This window comes from Saimiri boliviensis, chromosome 21 (genome assembly GCF_048565385.1).
Source record: "Saimiri boliviensis isolate mSaiBol1 chromosome 21, mSaiBol1.pri, whole genome shotgun sequence".
In the NCBI taxonomy this organism is placed as follows: domain Eukaryota; kingdom Metazoa; phylum Chordata; class Mammalia; order Primates; family Cebidae; genus Saimiri; species Saimiri boliviensis.
The window spans coordinates 2,161,905-2,180,212 of NC_133469.1; the positions used below are offsets into that span (position 1 = coordinate 2,161,905).

The 18,308-nt window shown below is 55.8% G+C and overlaps 1 protein-coding gene across 5 annotated transcripts in view; it reads right to left on the minus strand.

The window, feature by feature from the left end:
- Window positions 1-8,000: 8,000 nt before the first annotated feature.
- The window catches only part of SCUBE1 (signal peptide, CUB domain and EGF like domain containing 1), a 131,553-nt gene continuing 121,245 nt past the window's right edge, over window positions 8,001-18,308 (minus strand). For all 5 annotated transcript variants that reach the window (XM_039463152.2, XM_039463151.2, XM_074391206.1 and 2 more), the window contains 3 exons: window positions 16,738-16,890; window positions 15,890-15,969; window positions 8,001-13,528 (listed from right to left, as the gene is read on the minus strand). In XM_039463152.2, coding sequence (XP_039319086.1) covers window positions 13,376-13,528; window positions 15,890-15,969; window positions 16,738-16,890 — 386 coding nt within the window. In that variant the 3' untranslated portion in view covers window positions 8,001-13,375. The remainder of the gene's footprint in view (window positions 13,529-15,889; window positions 15,970-16,737; window positions 16,891-18,308) is intronic.

Consider the following 18,308-nt stretch of genomic DNA (forward strand, 5'->3'; position numbering starts at 1 on the left):
CGCGGCCCGCGCTGGAAGGCGGCGGCACCGTCTCAGTGCACAGCGGCCTCCCCCTCCGGGGTGCACGGGGTCCTCCGGCCTCAGCCTCCCCCAGCAGCCGCGGTCACAGGCGTGCACCGCCACACCCGGCTGATTTTTGCGTTTGTGGTAGAGACGGCGTCGCCCCGTGTTGTCCAGGCTCGAGCGATCCGCCCACCTCGGCCTCCCGAAGGGCTGGGATGACAGGCGTGACCCCCGCGCCCGGCCGGGAAAACGCGTGATTAATACTGTCACCCTGAGTCCTTCTCTGAAGAAAGTCACTTGGTCTAAGCGAAGAGTCACGATTCGCAGGGTGATACGTAAACCCGCTTCTGCAGAGCCACGTTCTGATTTCAGGTGTCGTCTTAAAATAATTCCTGCGTTTTGATAGACGTGATGCTTCTGAATCGGCATTGCGTCATCTTGTTTGAGGCTGGCGATTGATCTTTGACCTCCATGATGGAAGGCGAAGGTTGACATTTTGTGGAAGTTTCACGTTCATAATCAACTTAGAGACGTTGAAATTCAGAACTTAATTTATAGTTAAGTATGGCTTTCTGGGATGTTTTTGTTTTGGTTTAGTGCTCCCGAAAAGGTTTATTGCACAGTACGAATAAAAGACTAAACGTTAATATGTAAACTAGACTTAGACCACATAGAAGAGCACAAAACCACTCCAGCAAGTGTTCAGCCTCCTCCACACAAGGTAGAGCAGAACCGCTGCCTCCGTTTCCCACACACTCCATTTACACCTGAACTGTAATTTCCCTAAGGTTGCACGTGTCCTGCAGGACAAAGAACAGGCACAACTCAGGTCGTAGGTGGGCAGGGGCAGCAGGATCGCACCGTGAATATTCAGCAAACAACAATATTATACTGCAATTAGGTAAGAAATAGCTTCTTCATAGACTGGATCATTGCAAAAATCCCTGGATCATGGTGAAAGTTGATCCTAAGAATCGGGTCATTCGGCCAGGCGCCGTGGCTCATGCCTGTGATCCCAGCTCTTTGGGAGGCCGAGGTGGGTGGGTCACAAGACCAGGGGTTTGAGACCAGCCTGACCAACATGGCGAATCCTCGTCTCTACTAAAAATATAAATATATATATTGAATCAGAGTTTCCCTCTGTAACCCAGGCTAGAGTGCAGTGGTGCAATCACAGCTCACTGCAGCCTTGAATGCCTAGGTTCAAGTGATCCTCCTGCCTCAGCCTCTCAAGAAGCTGGGAGGTGCACTACGTGTGTACCACTACACCCAGCTAATTAAACATTTCTTTTTGGCTGGGCACGGTGGCTCACGCCTGTAATCCCAGCACTTTGGGAGGCCGAGGCGGGTGGATCACGAGGTCGAGAGATCGAGACCATCCTGGTCAACATGGTGAAACCCCGTCTCTACTAAAAATACAAAACATTAGCTGGGCGTGGTGGCGCGTGCCTGTAATCTCAGCTACTCAGGAGGCTGAGGCAGGAGAATCGCTTGAACCCAGGAGGCGGAGGTTGCCATGAGCTGAGATTGCGCCATTGCACTCCAGCCTGGACAACAGAGTGAGGCTCTGTCTCAGAAACATGAATACATACAAATGGGAGTTTCCCTGCACAAGCGCCCCGTCTTTGCCTGCTGCCATGCGTGTAAGACATGACTTGCTCCTTCTCGGCTTCTGCCATGATTGTGCGGGCCCCTCAGCCATACGGGACTGTAAGTCCGTCAGACCTCCTTCTTTTGTAAATTGCCCCGTCTTTATCAGCAGTGAAAATGGACTAATACAGGCAGCAGAAGTTAAAGGCAAGATGGAGTAGCTCAGGCCAGGTGTCCTTCACTGTCATCATCTTCTTTCAGCCTCTCTCCAATAGACTGTCCTCTCGTGATAGTAAGACGGCCGTAGTGGCTCCCGGCCAGCCCACATTCTCCTAGGTGTCCCGTCGTGCTGGGGAAGACAAGGTACTGTGAGCACTCCTCGTGCTCCCATGTGAGCACTCCGTCCCAGTCTCTTTGACCAGGAGAACGTGAGGCGCTCGCAGGGCAGGCCTGTCTCACATGCTTCTCCCCAAATGGAAACCCAGTTGTATCCGATCTCCACTTGAAACCGTTCGTGGCTCATCCCTTCCTGTGAGCTCCAGGGCTCTGTGCCTTGCCGACGTTCCCAGCCTCTTTTCGTCACCCTCTTCCCCGACACTGAGTCCCTACCTCTCTAGCTGTCTTCAGCTCCTGGAACGCAGTGGGCTTCGTCTTCTGCCAGAAAGCCCTCTGTCTCCATGCTCACTTTGTTAATTCTGACTCATTCTTCTCAGCTGAAATGTTATCTTCTAAAGAGGCGCTCAACGTGCATTTATTCAACATTAAAATGACCTCTTTCCTCTCATTATCGCCATCCCCCTCCCCATGGAAAAGAAGAGAGAGAAAGAGGGGGAAAAAAGTTGAAAATGTCCTTCCATAGCAGGGCGCGGTGGCTCACGCCTGTAATCCCAGCACTTTGGGAGGCCGAGGCGGGTGGATCACCTGAGGTCAGGAGTTTGAGACCAGCCCGGTCAACATGGTGAAACCCCGTCTCTACTAAAAATACAAAATTTAGCTGAGTGTGTTGGCAGGTGCTTATAATCCCAGCTACTTGGGAGGCTGAGGCAGGAAAATTGCTTGAACCTGGGGTGGGGGCAGAGGTTGTAGTGAGCTGAGATTGCGCCAGTTCACTCCAGCCTTGGTGAAACAGCCAAACACCGTCTCAAAAAAAAAAAAAAAAAAAAAAAAAAGGCCCTCCCATCCTGAAAATCAAAAGCCCAGGTTGACCCTTTGGTCTCTGAAAGCTTCTTTTGCTGAGAGCTGTGCCAAGGCTACTCATGGAAAGTGGGTTTTTCTGCCGGGCAAGGTGGCTTGTGCCTGTAATCCCAGCCCTTTGGGAGGCCAAGGCAGGTGGATCACCTGAGGTCGAGAGTTCGAGACCAGCCTGACCAACATGGAGAAACCCCATCTCTACTGAAAATACAGAAAAATTGGCCGGATGTGGTGGCACATGCCTATAATCTCAGCCACTCCGGAGGCCGAGGTGGGAGAATTGCTTGAACCCAGGAGATGCAGGTTGCGGTGAGCCAAGATGGTGCCACTGCACTCCAGCCTGGACAACAAGAGAGAAACTTTGTCTCAAAAAATAAAAAATAAAAAAAGGGAAAAAAATGTTTTTCATACATGGAGCCTGAACCCAAGACAATGACTTTGTCAAAGTTGATCCTAAAAATCGGGTCATTCTGCTGGGCGTGGTGGCTCATGCCTGTAATCCTAGCACTTTGGGAGTCCGAGGTGGGCGGATCACGAGGTCAGAAGTTCAAGACCAGCCTGACCAACGTGGTGAAACTCTGTCTCTTCTAAAAATACAAAAATTAGCTAGGCGTGGTGGCGCATGCCTGTAATCCCAGGAGGCCGAGGCAGGAGAATCGCTTTCACCCGGGAGGCGTAAGTTAGACTCTGTCTCAAAAAAAAAAAAAAAAAAAAAAAAAAGAATTGGGTCATTCTTGTCATACCCAACTGAAACAGAGCTGAGAAGCCAAGAGGGAAAAGCACTTGGAGTGCACTGTTCTCAAAATGTAATTCTCTGTAAGTCCAACTGCTGAAACTGCTTGTTGTAACCTAAAACCAGTTTTACCGATCGCTTCTGAGATAATGGACTGCAACTCTAGGACTAATTTTGCTCACCAGTCTGAGCTTGCTAATTCCCCAAACCCTTAGGAGTGCCAGTGAACTTCCTCGAAGAGCAATAAGTAACATTTCTTATTTTTTTTCTTTTTGAAGAAGGATCTGACTTTGTTGCCCAGGCTGCAGTGTGGTGGCCAGCGGCGCCATCATAGCTCACTGCAGCCTTGAACTCCTGAGCTCAAGCAATCCTCCCACCTCAGCCTCCTGAGTAGCTAGGACTACAGACATGTGCCACTACACTTAGCCAATTTTTAATTTTTTTTTTTTGTGGAGACGGGGTCTCACTGTCATGCTTAGGCTGGTCTCAAACTCCTGGCCTCAAGCGATCCTCCTGCCTTAGCCCAGAGCACTGGGATTATAGGCATGAGCAACTGTGTCTGGCCCATTTCTCTGTTTTATTTAAAATAAAACCTCTAACCTTCTCTTTGTTCTTTGGACAAACTACATATGCCGTAAATTGCAGTTCTTTCTTCCCAAATAAAATAACATTTCAGCCAGGCATGGTAGTTTATGCTTGTAATCCCAACACTTTGGGAGGTCAAGGTGGGCAGATTGCTTTGCCCAGGAATTTGAGACCAGGAATTCGAGCAGCATAATGAAAGCCTGTCTGTACAAAAGATACAAAAATTAGCCAGGTGTGGTGGTGTGTGGCTGTAGTCCCAGCTACTTGGGAGACTGAGGCGAGAGGATTGCTGCAACCTGCAGGCTGAGGCTGCAGTGAGTCATGACTGTGCCCCTGCACTCCAGCCTGGGCAACAGGGTGAAGCCCTGTCTCCAAACACAAACAAATAACAAAGAGAAACGAAAAACAAAAAACCAAAAGAAAAACTACACACACATTAAGTTTAGAGATTTGTCTCTGCATGTTTGATTTTAACACACATGGTGTCAGAAGTGGGACCCAGAGCTGACTCCCCCTGGGGAGAACCACACACTGGGGCCCTCTGACACGAGTCACTTCTCCCACCTGCTAAGTCTCTCTTGGACAGAAGTCCTGAATTTGGTTTGAGTTCTGCTTTATTTGGGAAATGGCTGGGGAGGGCTTTCCCCATCCTGGTTGGGATATCTCAGCTGTTGATCTCAGCTGTGAGGTCTGAATCTTGAGGTTTGGATAGACGGGATTTTTTCCCCTCAGTTGAAGATGGCTATATTCTTCCTGGTAAGTACATACCTGTATTTTCTGTCTGTGTTTCTCTGGCCTTTGTGTACTCAGCATTAAAATAAATCACCTTTCTGGCTGAAGAAAAGTCACTTTAAAAAAAAAGTTTTTAAAAACCAACCTCAATCACCCCCCTTTGTCCGTTCTTTGTTGTTGACATAGAGACAGGGTCTTGCTTTGTTGCCCAGGCTGGTCTTGAACTCCTGGCATCAAGTGATCCTCTTACCTTGGCCTCCCGAAGTTCTGGGATTACAGCATGAACCTCTGTGTCTGGCCTTCTTTGTTCATTTTTTTGGTTTTTTTGAGATGGAGTTTTGCTTTTGTCGCCCAGGTTGGAGTGCAATGGTGCTAGCCCGCCTCACTGCAACTTCCTCCTCCCGGGTTCAAGCAGTTCTCCTGCCTCAGCCTTCCTGGTTGGTAGCTGGGTTTACAGGTGTGCACCACCACACCTTGGTAATTTTTTGTTCTATTTTTAGTAGATATGGGGGTTTCATCATGTTGTCCAGGCTGGTCTCAAAACTCCTGACCTCAGGTGATCCACCTGCCTTGGCCTCCCAAAGTGCTGGGATTACAGGTGTGAGCCACGGTGCCCGGCCTGTTCATTTTAAAATTAGGTTATTTGTCTTACTGTTGAATTGTAAGAGTTCTTAATATATTCTGGATACTGGAGTCTTATCAGATATAAGATTTGTCAAGGTTTTTCTCCCCCTGCCCCATTCTGTGAGTTATCTTTTCACTTTCTTTACAGTGTCCTTTGAAGTACAAGTTTTCAGTTTTGGTGAAGTTCAATTTATGTATTTTCTTCTTTGGTGGCTTATAATTCTGTGTTACATTTAAGAAGCCACTGCCTAATTCAAGATCACAAGGATTTATTTACCTGTCTTTTTCTAAGCATTTAATAGTTTCAGCTGTTACATTTCGGCCCTTGATCACTTTGAGTTGATTTTTTGGTATACGAGGTTGGGATCCAACTTCCTTCTTTCACATGCAAATATCCAGTTGTTCTAGTACCATTTGTTGAAAAGACTACTTTTTCCCCCATTGAATGGTCTCAGCACTCTTGTTGAAAACCAGCTGATGGATGATAAATTTAAGGGTCATTTCTGGACTCTGAATTCTATTTCACTGATCCATTTGTCTATCTTTATGCCTGTACCACACAATCTTGATTAATGTAAACTCGTAGTTTTAAAAATGAGAAGTCGAATCCTCCAACTTTGTTCTTTTTCAAGGCTGTTCGGCTACTATGGGTCCCCTGCATTTCTCTGTGAATTTTAGGACTCACATGTCAGCTCGTGCATGAAGTCAGCCAGGATTTTCATAGGGATCACGTTGAATCTGCAGATCAATTTGGGGAGTATTGTCAGCTTAACAATATTGTCTTCCAACCCATGAATACAGATCTTCTTTAATTTCTTTTCTTGAGACGGGGTGTTACTCTGTCACTCAGGCTGGAGTGAAGTGGCTGGATCTTGGCTCCCTGCAATCTCTGCCTCCCAGGCCCAAGCGATCCTCCCACCTCAGCCTCGTGAGTACCTGGACCACAGGTGTGCGCCACAATGCCTGGCTAATTTTTTGTATTTTTGGTAGAGACAAGGCTTCACCCTGTTGCCCTGGCTGGTCTTGAACTCCTGAGCTCAGCTCTCTACCCACCTTGGCTTCCCAAAGTGCTGGGATTACAGGCGTGAGCCACCGTGCCCAGCCTACAACTGACTTTTATATAGTGATCTTATGTCCTGCAACCTTGTGAATTTTGCTAGCTCTAACCGTTATTTGTGGATTCCTTAAGTATTTTCCATATATAAGATCAGGACATGTGCAAACGGATAATTCTGTTTCCTTTCCAGTCTGGATGCCCTTTGTATTTTTTCCTGCCTAGCTGTCCTGACCGGACCTCCAGTACACATTTTGGTCTTGTTCCTGCACATTTTGTTTTTAAGATAGAACCCTTTTGTTGCAGGATGTGGATTCATTTTCTTTTATAAAGACGGGGTTTCACCATGTTGGTCAGGCTGGTCTTGAACTCCTGACCTCAGGTGATCCGCCTGCCCTGGCCTCCAAAGTGCTTGGATTACAGGCGTGAGCCACCAGACCCGGCTGTGAATTAATTTTCATAGCTATGTAATATTTAACTATGTGACTATGATTCATAATAAACAAATATGAGGCTATGAATATTTTTGTATATTTCCTGGTACACACACACACACACACACACACACACACAAAAGAGATTCCCCATTTGTGTATAGTAAGTTGGTCTATATCCTCTCTGATTCTAATCCTATCACATTTTTTTTTTGCCAACCTAGTGCTACCATGGTATATTTTTGTTGTCGTTTGTGTGTGAGAAAGCAAGTTTATTGAAGGAATAAAGAAACAGAAAGCAAAGCATGGCTATTCCTGAGCAGAGCAGCCTGTATTTCCATGATTATTAATGAGGGTGGGCACCTTTTCAAATGGTAATTGGCCATTCCTGTTTCTTCTTCTGTGAAATGCATGTATATGTCTTTTGCTCAGTTCTTATTTTTTATTTCTCATTTTTTGTAGAGATCCGGTCTCGCCACGTTGCCCAAGCTGGTCTCGATCCAACTCCTGGACACCTGCAGTCCTCCAGCCTTGGCCTCCCAAAGTGCTGGGATTAGAGGCGTGAGCCACTGCACCTGGACCTAGATTGCTTTTAGAACCTGAGGAAAGCTGTGGGCCATATTCCCAGAGAAACAGAAGTATGTACCTGTACATCTCGCGCACGTGAGCGCGCACACACACACACACACACACACACACACACACACACAGCACTGCATGGCTAACTTTGAGAAGTCATAGATTCCCTGAGGCTCACCGTGACCACGACTTTTAGATTAAAGCCCCGGCATGCGTCATGCGGGGAAATGGGATTTGAAATCCGGGCATTTTGCTTTCTGCCAGTCAGGAACATGCCTGTTTCCTAAATGTGGGCGCCCCTGCCTCTGCGTGTGGACCTCAGGCTCGATGCTGTGCTTTCCAGAGGGTTCTCAGCTCCTTCCTTTCGGCCCTCCATAGCGTCCCGGAATTTCTTCCGTGATTTTTTCTTTCCTGGATTTCAGTGAGCATTTCCCCCCAACTCATGCCTTCCGCTGAACAAGCGAAGAGAGCAATATTTAGGTCCATTTCCTGTTTATTATTAAAGTGATTTTCACAAGTGTTTCCTTACATGCATATGGGGGACATGGCGGATAAAACAAAACTGATTAGTTGCGGCCGCTGAAAGGAAGATTGGTTATGTTGGCATTCGTCACTCTTGCAGACAGAGTCACTGCCAAGGGCCTGGACGGTCCAGCGCCCTGGGGTCCTGTTCCCCGAGCAACGTGGCCTGGGTCTGCTCGGCCTGTTGGCGGTTCTGACCTCAGCGGAACAAGACACCCAGCATCCGTCAGCTCCCTGTGCCTCGCTCTGCTTCCCGCCAGCTGTCTGCCGAGGGCACCGGGCGCCCTCTCACTCGCATCTCTGTGGGCTGTGCCGGGGCCTCCCCAAGAGCAGCGGGGCACTCACAAGGGCACTTGAGCCTCTGGCTGTGTCTGCTCACGCTGGCACGGAGAGTGTCCTGTCTGCCTGGTAGGGAAGGCGGAAGCTGTCCTTCGTGCCTGAGGAGGGAGGGAATGTCACTGAAGTCACCCTGGCCCCGACTCCTGGCCGCGCTCTCCCCTGCCTGCAGCCTTCTCTCTGTCTCTGGACTCCACCACCCTGGCCGACCTGGCCCGGTTTCCAGTGTGTAAGCTTCAGACCGATCGACGTTTTAGAGACGTTTGCTGCCCTGGGAGCAGATGGACTTGCACGTGATTCCCAAACCCAGGAGCTACGAACTCTTTGCCTTGGGCATGTCCTGCGGTCTCCCGGAGCCTTCATTTCCACATCTGAAGGATGAGCTGAACCCCAGCGTCCACACAGGCTGGGAGAATGAGGTGTGTGGATATCAGAGGGCTGAGCCTGGGGCCTGGGGCCTGCAGACAGCTCCAGGGGGCTCACCCGGGGGCTCTGACTGGTGTGCTGCCGCAGGGGCTGGGAGGCACGTGGGCCGTGCCTGTGCTGTCTGGGCTGCAAGGGTGCTTTGCTCACACCTGATGTCCTTTCCAAGAGCAAGGCAGGTGGGATCAGGCCGACTCCAGCTCTGCCTGCCCAGGACTCGCTCCTGGAAGGGCCAGGGATCCATGGGAGAATAGGAGCTCCCTGCTCTCTCCACGGCCTCCCTCCATCCCCCATCACATCCCCTGTGCTTGGCCTGAATGACGTCGGCTCGGCACGGACACCTGTACGTCTTTGGTGAAGAAAAGGGGCCCAGCGTCAGGTGCAGTTCGCCAGGGCGACCAGATTTCCTGAGTATGGACCAGAGAAGGTGACAACGGCTGGACTCCCTGGGTGAGGAGGGCTTCTCCCTGCGGGGCACACCTTGTGCCAGGCGAGCTGAGCAGGCTGTCCGGGGTAGTCTGGCGTCTGTGCAGGGCACTGGGAGCCTGGCACACAGGTGCTTGCTAAATGACTCAACTTATTTCGGTGTCTTATTTTACTGCTGGGGGTGGTGGAGGCGCTGGAATAAGATTCAACTCCAAAAATGTAAGTTAAGCATTGCTGTGGCTTGGACAGGCCAGGGGCTTCCTGCTGTGGACAAGCCCGGGGGAGAGGCTTCCCCGAGACGCTGCCTGTGGCCCGAGCGTCTCCTGAGCGTGCGTGAAAGGGAGGCCATTCAGACAGAAAAGCACGCTAGCCAGAGGCGGGGAAAGCGCTTCCCCCAGGGCTTTCAGATGTGGCGTCTTGTGCCCTCCTTGTCTGGGGACGTCTTGGCCCACGTGTCCGCTCTACTTCATCTGTGTATCTGTCCCAAGCCAGTGGGTTGCTGGAGGGAAAGCTGCCTGAGGCCTCCACCATGGGCCCTGCTGCCTGGGCCACCACGGAGGTGGAGGAGGAGTGGGCCACACTGTCCCCTTGGGGAGTGAGCATTTGGTCACCGGCGGGCCAGGATGACCTGTGTGGGGCAGGGGCGGCAAGAGCTGGGGAGGAGGGAGGCCGCGGTGCGGGGAAGGACCGGGAGGGGCCGTCTCATCCTGGGCGGCGGCGAGCGCCGGGCCGGCCTGGACACCCTGCCGCGGGTTACCTCCGTATCTGTGGCTTCTGGAAAGTAGAAACCAACTTGGGATGCCGGGAATGTGGGACAGAAAGCTCCTCCCACGCCTGGGTCCCGTCTGACGCCTGGGAGCTGTGCGGGAGACACCCCGTTTCCCGGCCTCTGGTTGCCTGGGGTGCGCTGTCCCACCGGGAGCTGACCCGAGCTCAGGGAAGCCTGGAGACCGGGCAGCTGCCTCCGTCCCGGCCGGATGGCGGAGTGGGGACCCCCGGCGGCCCGCCCCTTGCTCCTGTCCCTGGATCACAGCGAGCGGCACTGGGGGCCGCGTCAGCCGCTCAGGCCACAGTTGAGGAGGGCACGGGGTCTCCGCCCGCCCCGCCCTCAGCCTGTCTGTTCTTGGGCCTCGTCATGTGGACCCGTCCTACCTGGCCCCGTCCTCGCTCCCCACTTCGCTTCTCTACGCCTCCGCCGTGGGCCAGGCGGGACGGCCACCTCACGTCGGTGAAGCTGCCGTTGGCTTTGACGGCGCGCCAACCGGAAGAAATGCGTTTTGCTGCCCACGGAGCTCTCCTTGGGACCGTCCTGCTCTGTCGGCTCTAGTTGAACGGGGGGACCCCCACGTTCCCCAGCGTGAGGCCAATGTGGCGGCTCAAGACAGTGTCCAGCCCTGGACCTCAGGTCACCCAGATGGTGTGGGAGGCCCAGAGGGGCTGCTGGTGCCCTCGCAACTCCTCATGGGCTCTCACGGCTGGGGGCTACAGCGAGGCTTGCCAGGCTGGGCTGCATCTGCACCTGCCCGGCCAACCTGCCCCGGGCATGCTGGGCAGGGTCTGACCACGGGGGCGCGTCGTGGAACATGACGGGAGGGGCGGTGGGCAGTGGATCTGTGGGGGTGTGGGTGGCAACTTTCAGAAACCACCCAAAGGAACTGCAGAAAGGAGCTCAGAGAGGTGAAGAGTTCTTTCTGTTTTTGGAACGGATTTAAAAACCCTCAGGCGTGATGGTTGATTTCATGGTGGTCTTGGCTGGGTGAAGGGAGACCCAGCTAGCTGGGAGAACGTGAGAGCGTTTCCAGACGAGGTTAGCATCTGAGTGAAACGTCCGCTCCATCCAGTCAGTTGAGGGCCCAGACAGGACAGAAGGTGGAGGAAGGGAGAATCCTCTGTCTCGGAGCTGGGACGGCCATCGTCCTGGTTCTCGGGCGCTGGATGCTGGGACTCACAGGTGGCCCCTGGCTTCTCAGGCCTTGAACTCAGGCCGAGTTAGGGTGTGGCTCTGCCTGGGCCCCAGCTGGCAGGTGGCAGATGCTGGAACTTCTTGGTCTCTGGAAATCCGTGAGCCAGTTCCTGTAATGCAGCCCCTCACATGTCCACACCTCGGTCTCCTGGGTTGTGTTTCTTTGGAGAACACTCATGAAGAGGTGACAATCCTGCTGGCATCCCCTGAGGAGCTGCTGCTCAGGATCTTTCAGAAGGACGCTCCTCTCTCCTCTTGGGGACGACTGATGGCCTGACAGAGGGAGGGAGGGAGGCCTCTTTCCAGAAACCAGGGCTGCGAGGACCGTGACTAGAGGAGGGGCAGTGTGGCCCCGGGCATGGCTCGTTAGTGGACAGTGACCTATCCACCGGGTGCAGAGGCTCCACTCTCTCCGGCTCGAGTTGGACTTCGGCAGGGAAGGTGGCTGATGGCGGCGGCAGCCAGGCTGGGGGCCGCGCTGCTGCGGGACACGTGAGTGATTCCTGAGCTCCGAGCTCTTTGGGGCTGTAGAACATGTGATGACCTGCGTCCCTCGTCCCCAAGCCTAGAGGGACCTCCCTTGCTGCCTCCATCTGGGCAGCGCGCCGTGGGTCACAGCCTCAAACCGTGCTCGGTTCTCGGCAGCCAGGCTCGGCCTGTGGGACCAGGAGGAGCCCGAGAGGCAACTTTGAGCTGAAGACTGGACTTCGTTTTAAGATTCTTCCATGCTCCTTGGGATTTTCAGTACTTCTTAACTTGAAAAATACAGACTGTTTCCCCGGCAGGTCCACAGCCCACAGGCAGGCGATGAGCAGGCTCCGGCCTCCCTGCCGGCTGGAACACAGGCGCCCGGCCACAGCCCCGACTTCTCTCCCCCGGCTCTCCCCCAGCTTGACTTCTCTCCCCCGCCTCCTTGTGAAGAGGTTCTCAAGTTTCCTGAAGCCTCCCCAGCCACGTGGAACTGGGAGTCAATTAAGCCTCTTCCCTCGACACGAAAGGAAAGAGGTTTCCCTCTGAGTGGGGACAGCATGGTGTGGTGAGAGGCGGCTGTGCTGGGGGCCGGGCCTCCGACTCCGACAGCCAGCGCCGCTCTCCCCCTTCCCTCCTGGCTGCTCTGAGGCCCCTCGTGGTAGCACAGCCTCTGCTCCCGTGAGCAAGGCCTTGTTTCCTGGTGACGCGTGGGCACAGTACGGACCCCAAGGTCACTGCCACAGGGTCAGAGCCAAGGCCCCTTCTGCGGTGTATTGCTGGCCCCTGCACATCCTAGGTACGGGTCTGAGGGGAAAGTGTCTTCCACCGAGTCTCGTCCGAGGGCAGTGGTGTTGCTGGCAGGGGGACTGGGGCCGGGCCGACACGCCAGCAGAGCCTCCAAGCCCAGTTCCCGAAGAATTCCCGTTCTGAAGCAAGTCCAAGGCCAGCTGTGCTCCCCCAGCCCCGGGGGTCCCCAGCCTCGAAGAGACGGAAGGGCAAAGGCTGGGAGTTGTTTAATCATCCAGGGAGGCTTAGAGCTGCTGGGACTCACTGGGCTCATGCGGGAAGGGATGGGGTCACGATTCATATTTACAGTGACCAAAGAGCATTTTTTCCTAAATTACCCACAAATAGAAGTATATATATATATATATATATATATATATTTTATATTTATATTTATATATAGAGAGAGTACTTCATTAAATGTCTGTTGAAAGCAAGCAGAAACCTAGTCTCCTCCCCTGGCGGCTCTGTGCCGCCGATCACAGAATCCTGGGAGCCCAGCAGCCTGGAGCGGTGGCCTCGCCTGTGGCCGGAGTCAGCAGAGCGTGGGGCCCCAGGACGCCGGCACAGGCTCAGCCGAATCCCCCGCCGGCGCCTCGGGCCCCTCCTCCCTCCGCCTGGCCTCCGGATCCCAAAACGCCAGGTGGAGGGTCCCGCAATCCTGCTGCTTGCAGTCGGTCCGCCGGGACTCAGGAGAGGGTGCTCTTGGTGTCCTAGGAAGGAGGCGGAGGGAGGCAGGGTGCTCCCGCTGGGGTGGCGGGTCCGAAGGGTGCCTGGGCTCCGACTCCACGGGCTGGTCGGCTTCCCTGAAGGGGAGTGCCGTGGGTTCCCAAGGCGACGTGGAGGCCTGTACGGCTCCCGCTGTGGAGGGCAGGTGCGCCCTCCGTGGACCAGGCCGGCCCCAGGCAGGGCCACTCCCCGCGTTACTTGTAGGGCCGCAGGAACCGAGACACTTTGGAGCGCAGCAGCTTGATGAAAGACCGTGGGAACATCTCCTTGGACTCCTGGGCTGTGTACTTGAAGTAGTTCTGGGGATGGGCCAGCACGTCGAACAGGGCCTTGATCAGCTTCTTGTCCTGCAAGATAGAGTGGGGGTGGGGGGAGGCTTGCGTCTGCAGGGTCTGCGGGGCCTGGCCAGGCTGGGTGACTTGGGCTGGCTGGTAGGTTTCAGGACCCCACAGAGCTGCTTTTGGTTTTAATAGCGTAACGGGTTATTTATTTATTTATTTACGGAGGCAGAATCTGGCTCCGGCACCCAGGCTGGAGTGTATCTCGGCTCACAACACTCCGCCTCCTGAGTTCCAGCAATTCTCCTGCTTCAGCCTTCCGAGCAGCTGGGACTGCAGGCACATGCCACCACACCTGGCTAAGTTTTATCCTTTCAGTAGAGACGGGGTTTCACCGCGTTGGGTAGGTTGGTCTTGGACTCCCGACCTCAGGTGATCCACCTGCTTCGGCCTCCCAAAGTGCTGGGATTACAGGTGTGAGCCACCACACCCGGCCATAACTGGTTATTATTAGTATTTTGAGACTGAGTGTCACTCTGTCGCCCAGGCTGGAGTACAGTGATCTTGGCTCACTGCAGACCGCCTCCTGGGTTCAAGTGATTCTCACAACTCAGCCTCCCACGTAGCTGGGATTACAGGTGCCCGTCACCATGCCCAGCTAATTTTTGTATTTTTAGTAGAGACGGGGTTTCATCATGTTGGCTAGGCTGTTCTCAAACTCCTGACCTCAAGTGATCCACCCGCCTCGGCCTCCCGAGGCCGTCTGCTTGCCGTGGGGATCTTGGCAGCGAACGGGGGACTGTTTTCCCGAAGCGACCTCTGGGGCAGATCCAGTCCCTGCCCTCTCTGAGACCCAGTGTCTCGTCTCTCTGGTGGGGCACCGGCCACCACGCTGGGCAGAAACTACAGAGCAGAGGTAAGCGGTCTGGTGGAGGTCTGGTTCCTGACAGAGTCTCCAGAGCCTGGCCCAGGGAAGCTGCTCAGCAAACGGTGGCAACTTCCACTGGGCACGAGGGCTCCTCGTCCTGGCAACTGTGGCCGATCTGCTGTCTCTGGGGCGGACCTGTCCTGGCACACACGAATCTCTCTGCGTACACACCCACCACACCCCACACACATCTAGCACACCTCCATGTACCCCCCATATACACCACACCTACTCACCACACACTCACCCCTACACACACACCCACCACACCCCCTATACACACACCATATACCCACTCATCCCTACACACCACACCCCACACACCCCACACCCCTACATACACACCCCTACATACGCACCACACAGCACAGACACACCACCCACAAATACACCACAGTCCACACCCTCCCCCACACTCACCACACACGTGTGCCCTGAGCCCACACCCTGGAGACGGGCACTCCTGCCATCCTGTGCTGGGCAAGGTGCCAGTCCTGGAGGCAGAATTGACCATGAACCCAGGCAGCTCGGGGCACGGACTAAATATTCACACAACAAACCTAAAGTGGGTACTGGCGGATGCCAGAAAGGAGGGGCACCGGGACCCAAGGGTCTGCGAAGGATGTACCCAGGTCAGGGAGAGCCGGGCAGACCCCACAGAGGACGACAGGGTGACCCAGCTGAAGGGAGAAGATGGGGAAAGAGTTGGGGAAGAACGTTCCCGAGGCCCTGGTGGGCGTGAGGAGCTGAGGGCTGCTGCGGACCAGGTGTGTGTCCCCGGCCAGCCTCAGACCCTGCTCCGTTTGGGAGCGCCGCTCCAGGGTGGAGCCGGGGGAACAGGGATGGGGAGGAGGGCGAGTCCCAGTGCGTCCCGGGTTTCTGCCCGCGCAGCCTGGGGAGGAAGGGGGCCGGGGGTCGCAGCGTGTGACCGGCAGACTATGGGGGGCTCCAGTGAACCTTCTGGAGCCTGCAGACCACCCCCAGCCCTGCCCTTGTCCTCCACAGCCAGGGCTCCTGGGCTGACGGTGCTGCTGCCCAGGGCTGAGCTGGCTGGGTCTCCAGTGCCCACCATGTGACATACCAGGTGGCCCTGCCTCTCCAGGCCAGAAGCAGGAAGAGGAGGGAGCCCAGTCCCAGCAGCAGGGGGGCTCCAAGTGACAGCGGCACTGGGTAGATCCCACCGGTTCTGAGATAGCACCCCCCGAACACCCTCCCTCTACAGATGAGGAGAGTGAGGCTGAGAGCTGGCGAGGAGTCTGCCCGAGGTCACATCACTGGGTCCCGGTCCCCACATCCCCACCGAACAGCTTCCTTCAGGCCTCCCTGGCAGGACCCAGTCCCTGCCCTTAGGGCTCTGGGACCCCCAGGCCTCCTGCTCCTCCCCCATCACCATCCATCCTCCCTTGCTTCTCCAGGGGCCAGGGCTGCGGCAGGGGTGGCCCCGGCTCCTCACAGGCCCCATCCCAAGGTTACGACAATTCCCTTCCAATAAACTCACTCACTTTCAAAATCTCCTGGTGGTTCTCCGAGGCGTACAGGCGGCCATCACGCACGATGTCCTCTATGAGTTGCTGGTAGTCCTCTGGGCAGCAGGTCAGCCGGGGAAGAGGAAGACGAGGGGCTTGAGACCCCACCGGTGCCCCTTCCACCTCCAGCCTCTGCCCTCCGCCCCCTGCTCCAGCCACAGGCTCCCAGCTATGGCGGGACACGGCTCGGCCTCTGTGCCTTTCAGCGGGGCTCCCTCTGCCTGTATCGTCCTCCTTGGAGTTTTGCCAAGAATCCCCCAATTTTTTTTTCTTTTTTGAGACAGAGTCTCACTCTGTTGCCCAGGCTGCAGTGCAGTGGCATGATCTCGGCTCACTGCTACTTTTGCGTCCCGGGCTCAAGAGATTCTCCTGCCTCAGCCTCCTGAGTAGCTGGGATTACAGGCGCCCGCCACCACACCCGGCTAAGTTTTGTATTTTTAGTAGAGACGGGGTTTCACAGTGTTGGCCAGGCTGGTCTTGAACTCCCGACCTCAGGTGATCCACCCACCTTGGCCTCCCACGTGCTGGAGTGACAGGCGTGAGCCACTGTGCCCAGCCAAGAACCCCCAATTTAGCCTTCAAAACCCTGCTTGGGTGGCACGTCACCCGAAGCCTGCAGATGCCACTAGCCGCTGCCTTGCCTGTACCGCCCGGTACCACCCTTGGCCTGCCTGACTCTGGCCCCTGAGAGTGTTCGTTCTGCTTCTGGGTCTGTGCCTGCCGGGTCACAGCTCCCCGAGGGCAGGAAGGTGCGACTCCTCTCTGTGTCCCCGGGCCCCTTCGGAGCGGTGCACAGCGGGCCGTGACGACAGCTGGGGCCTCACCGTCGTAGGTGACGTAGGGCACTTGGAAGCCTTTGCCGCTGTTGCCTTCGTTGGATTTGAACTGGATCCAGAGCTTCCGGGAGCGCGAGGTGAAGGCGATGGGCCTCTCGTAGGTCTGGCAGGTCTCGTAGGTGGTGACGGACGTGGGCGAGGCTGCGGGCGGAGCAGCACTGCTGGGCGGCCGTGGGTACACGGCTCCTCCCGCCCAGTCCGCCACCCGGCACCTGCACCCAACGCCCCGTCCCCCGAACAGCAGCTGAGGCTTCCTGCATGTTCCCTCTGCCTCCGAGGCCCTTCCCTGCCCTCAACCCTGGTCCCTCCTTGTCCTCTGAGACCCATCTCTCTGCCCCCTGTGACGGGACGCCTCCCTGACTGCTCCCTTCCTCCCCTCCCAAGATCTTGCTCTGCTCTGGGGAACCCCTTATCACAGGCCCCTTTATCGGGGGTCTCCGTCTCCCTCTAGCCAACCGCTCCTCGGACAGCGCTCAGGTCTGCACTCGGCGCCCGGAGTGGAAGCTCGGGGAGGGCGTGGGAGATGAACAGGCACAGACGCCCGGAGGGCGAATGCGTCAGCGCAGCCCCCCACGCCCTGATCTCCTGAGGAGGAAATCAGGAGCCAAGGGCAGCAGTGTGGGCACAGCACATGACTGGCAAGTGAATCTTCCCAAACTGCAAACCATCCTTTTCTCAGACACGGTGACAGCAGGAGCCCCAGCCCTGCGCAGCCTCTCCCGGCTCAGGGGCTCTTCGGGGGGACCTTCCCAAGGAGCCCCTCATGGGGGAGAGGCCGGGCTTCACTTGAGCTCAGCCTTGTGGTGGGGGACAGAGGGAGGGGGATGCTGGAGGCAGGGGAGTGGGTAAGGGGAACGGCGGGCAAGGCGGTCCCGGGCCGGTCCCTCGGCCATCTGCACACTGCAGCTTTCCGCTGGTCAGCCGCGTCAGCCATGCTGACATCTGCCCGTCACTGTGCTGAGCGACTCCCGCACAGGATACCGCAGCTCTGGCCGGGCAGCCCGGGCAGACCTCAGGCCCCTCCCCTCCCCTCCCCTCCTCTGGCTGGTCTCCGTGGTGTTCTAGGCCCAGTGTTTGTGGGCATCTGGGTTCCTGCTCTTCCTCCTCTAACACTCCAGCACAGAGCTTGCTCCCACGGGCAACCCACAGCCTGACAGCAGCGAGGTCCCCTGGCCAGTACGCTTCGGGGATTTGCCCGGCGTTGGGGGGCACTCAGGGGCCTTCCTGCTGCTGCGGCCATCTGGGCACACACACGGCCCCACCAACTGCTGAGTCCAGTCCTCTCTCCTGCCTTCCAGCTCTGCTCCCTGATGTCTCAAGAGGCCCTGACGGGGGCTGATGAGCCAGGAGTCTGGGGCTCACAGAGGGGTGGGGATGGGCACTCCAAGCTGGTACCTTGTGTGGTGCATAGGATGGCCCTGTGGTCCCCCAAACCTCAGCGGGCGGGAGGAGGCCCGTGGAGCGGGAGCCTGAGGTGTGACAGAAAGTGGCAGGAAGGGGCCCTGTGGGTGGTCCCGCCACTGATGAGGGCCTGGCTTGCGGCCGGAGTTGAGACCAGG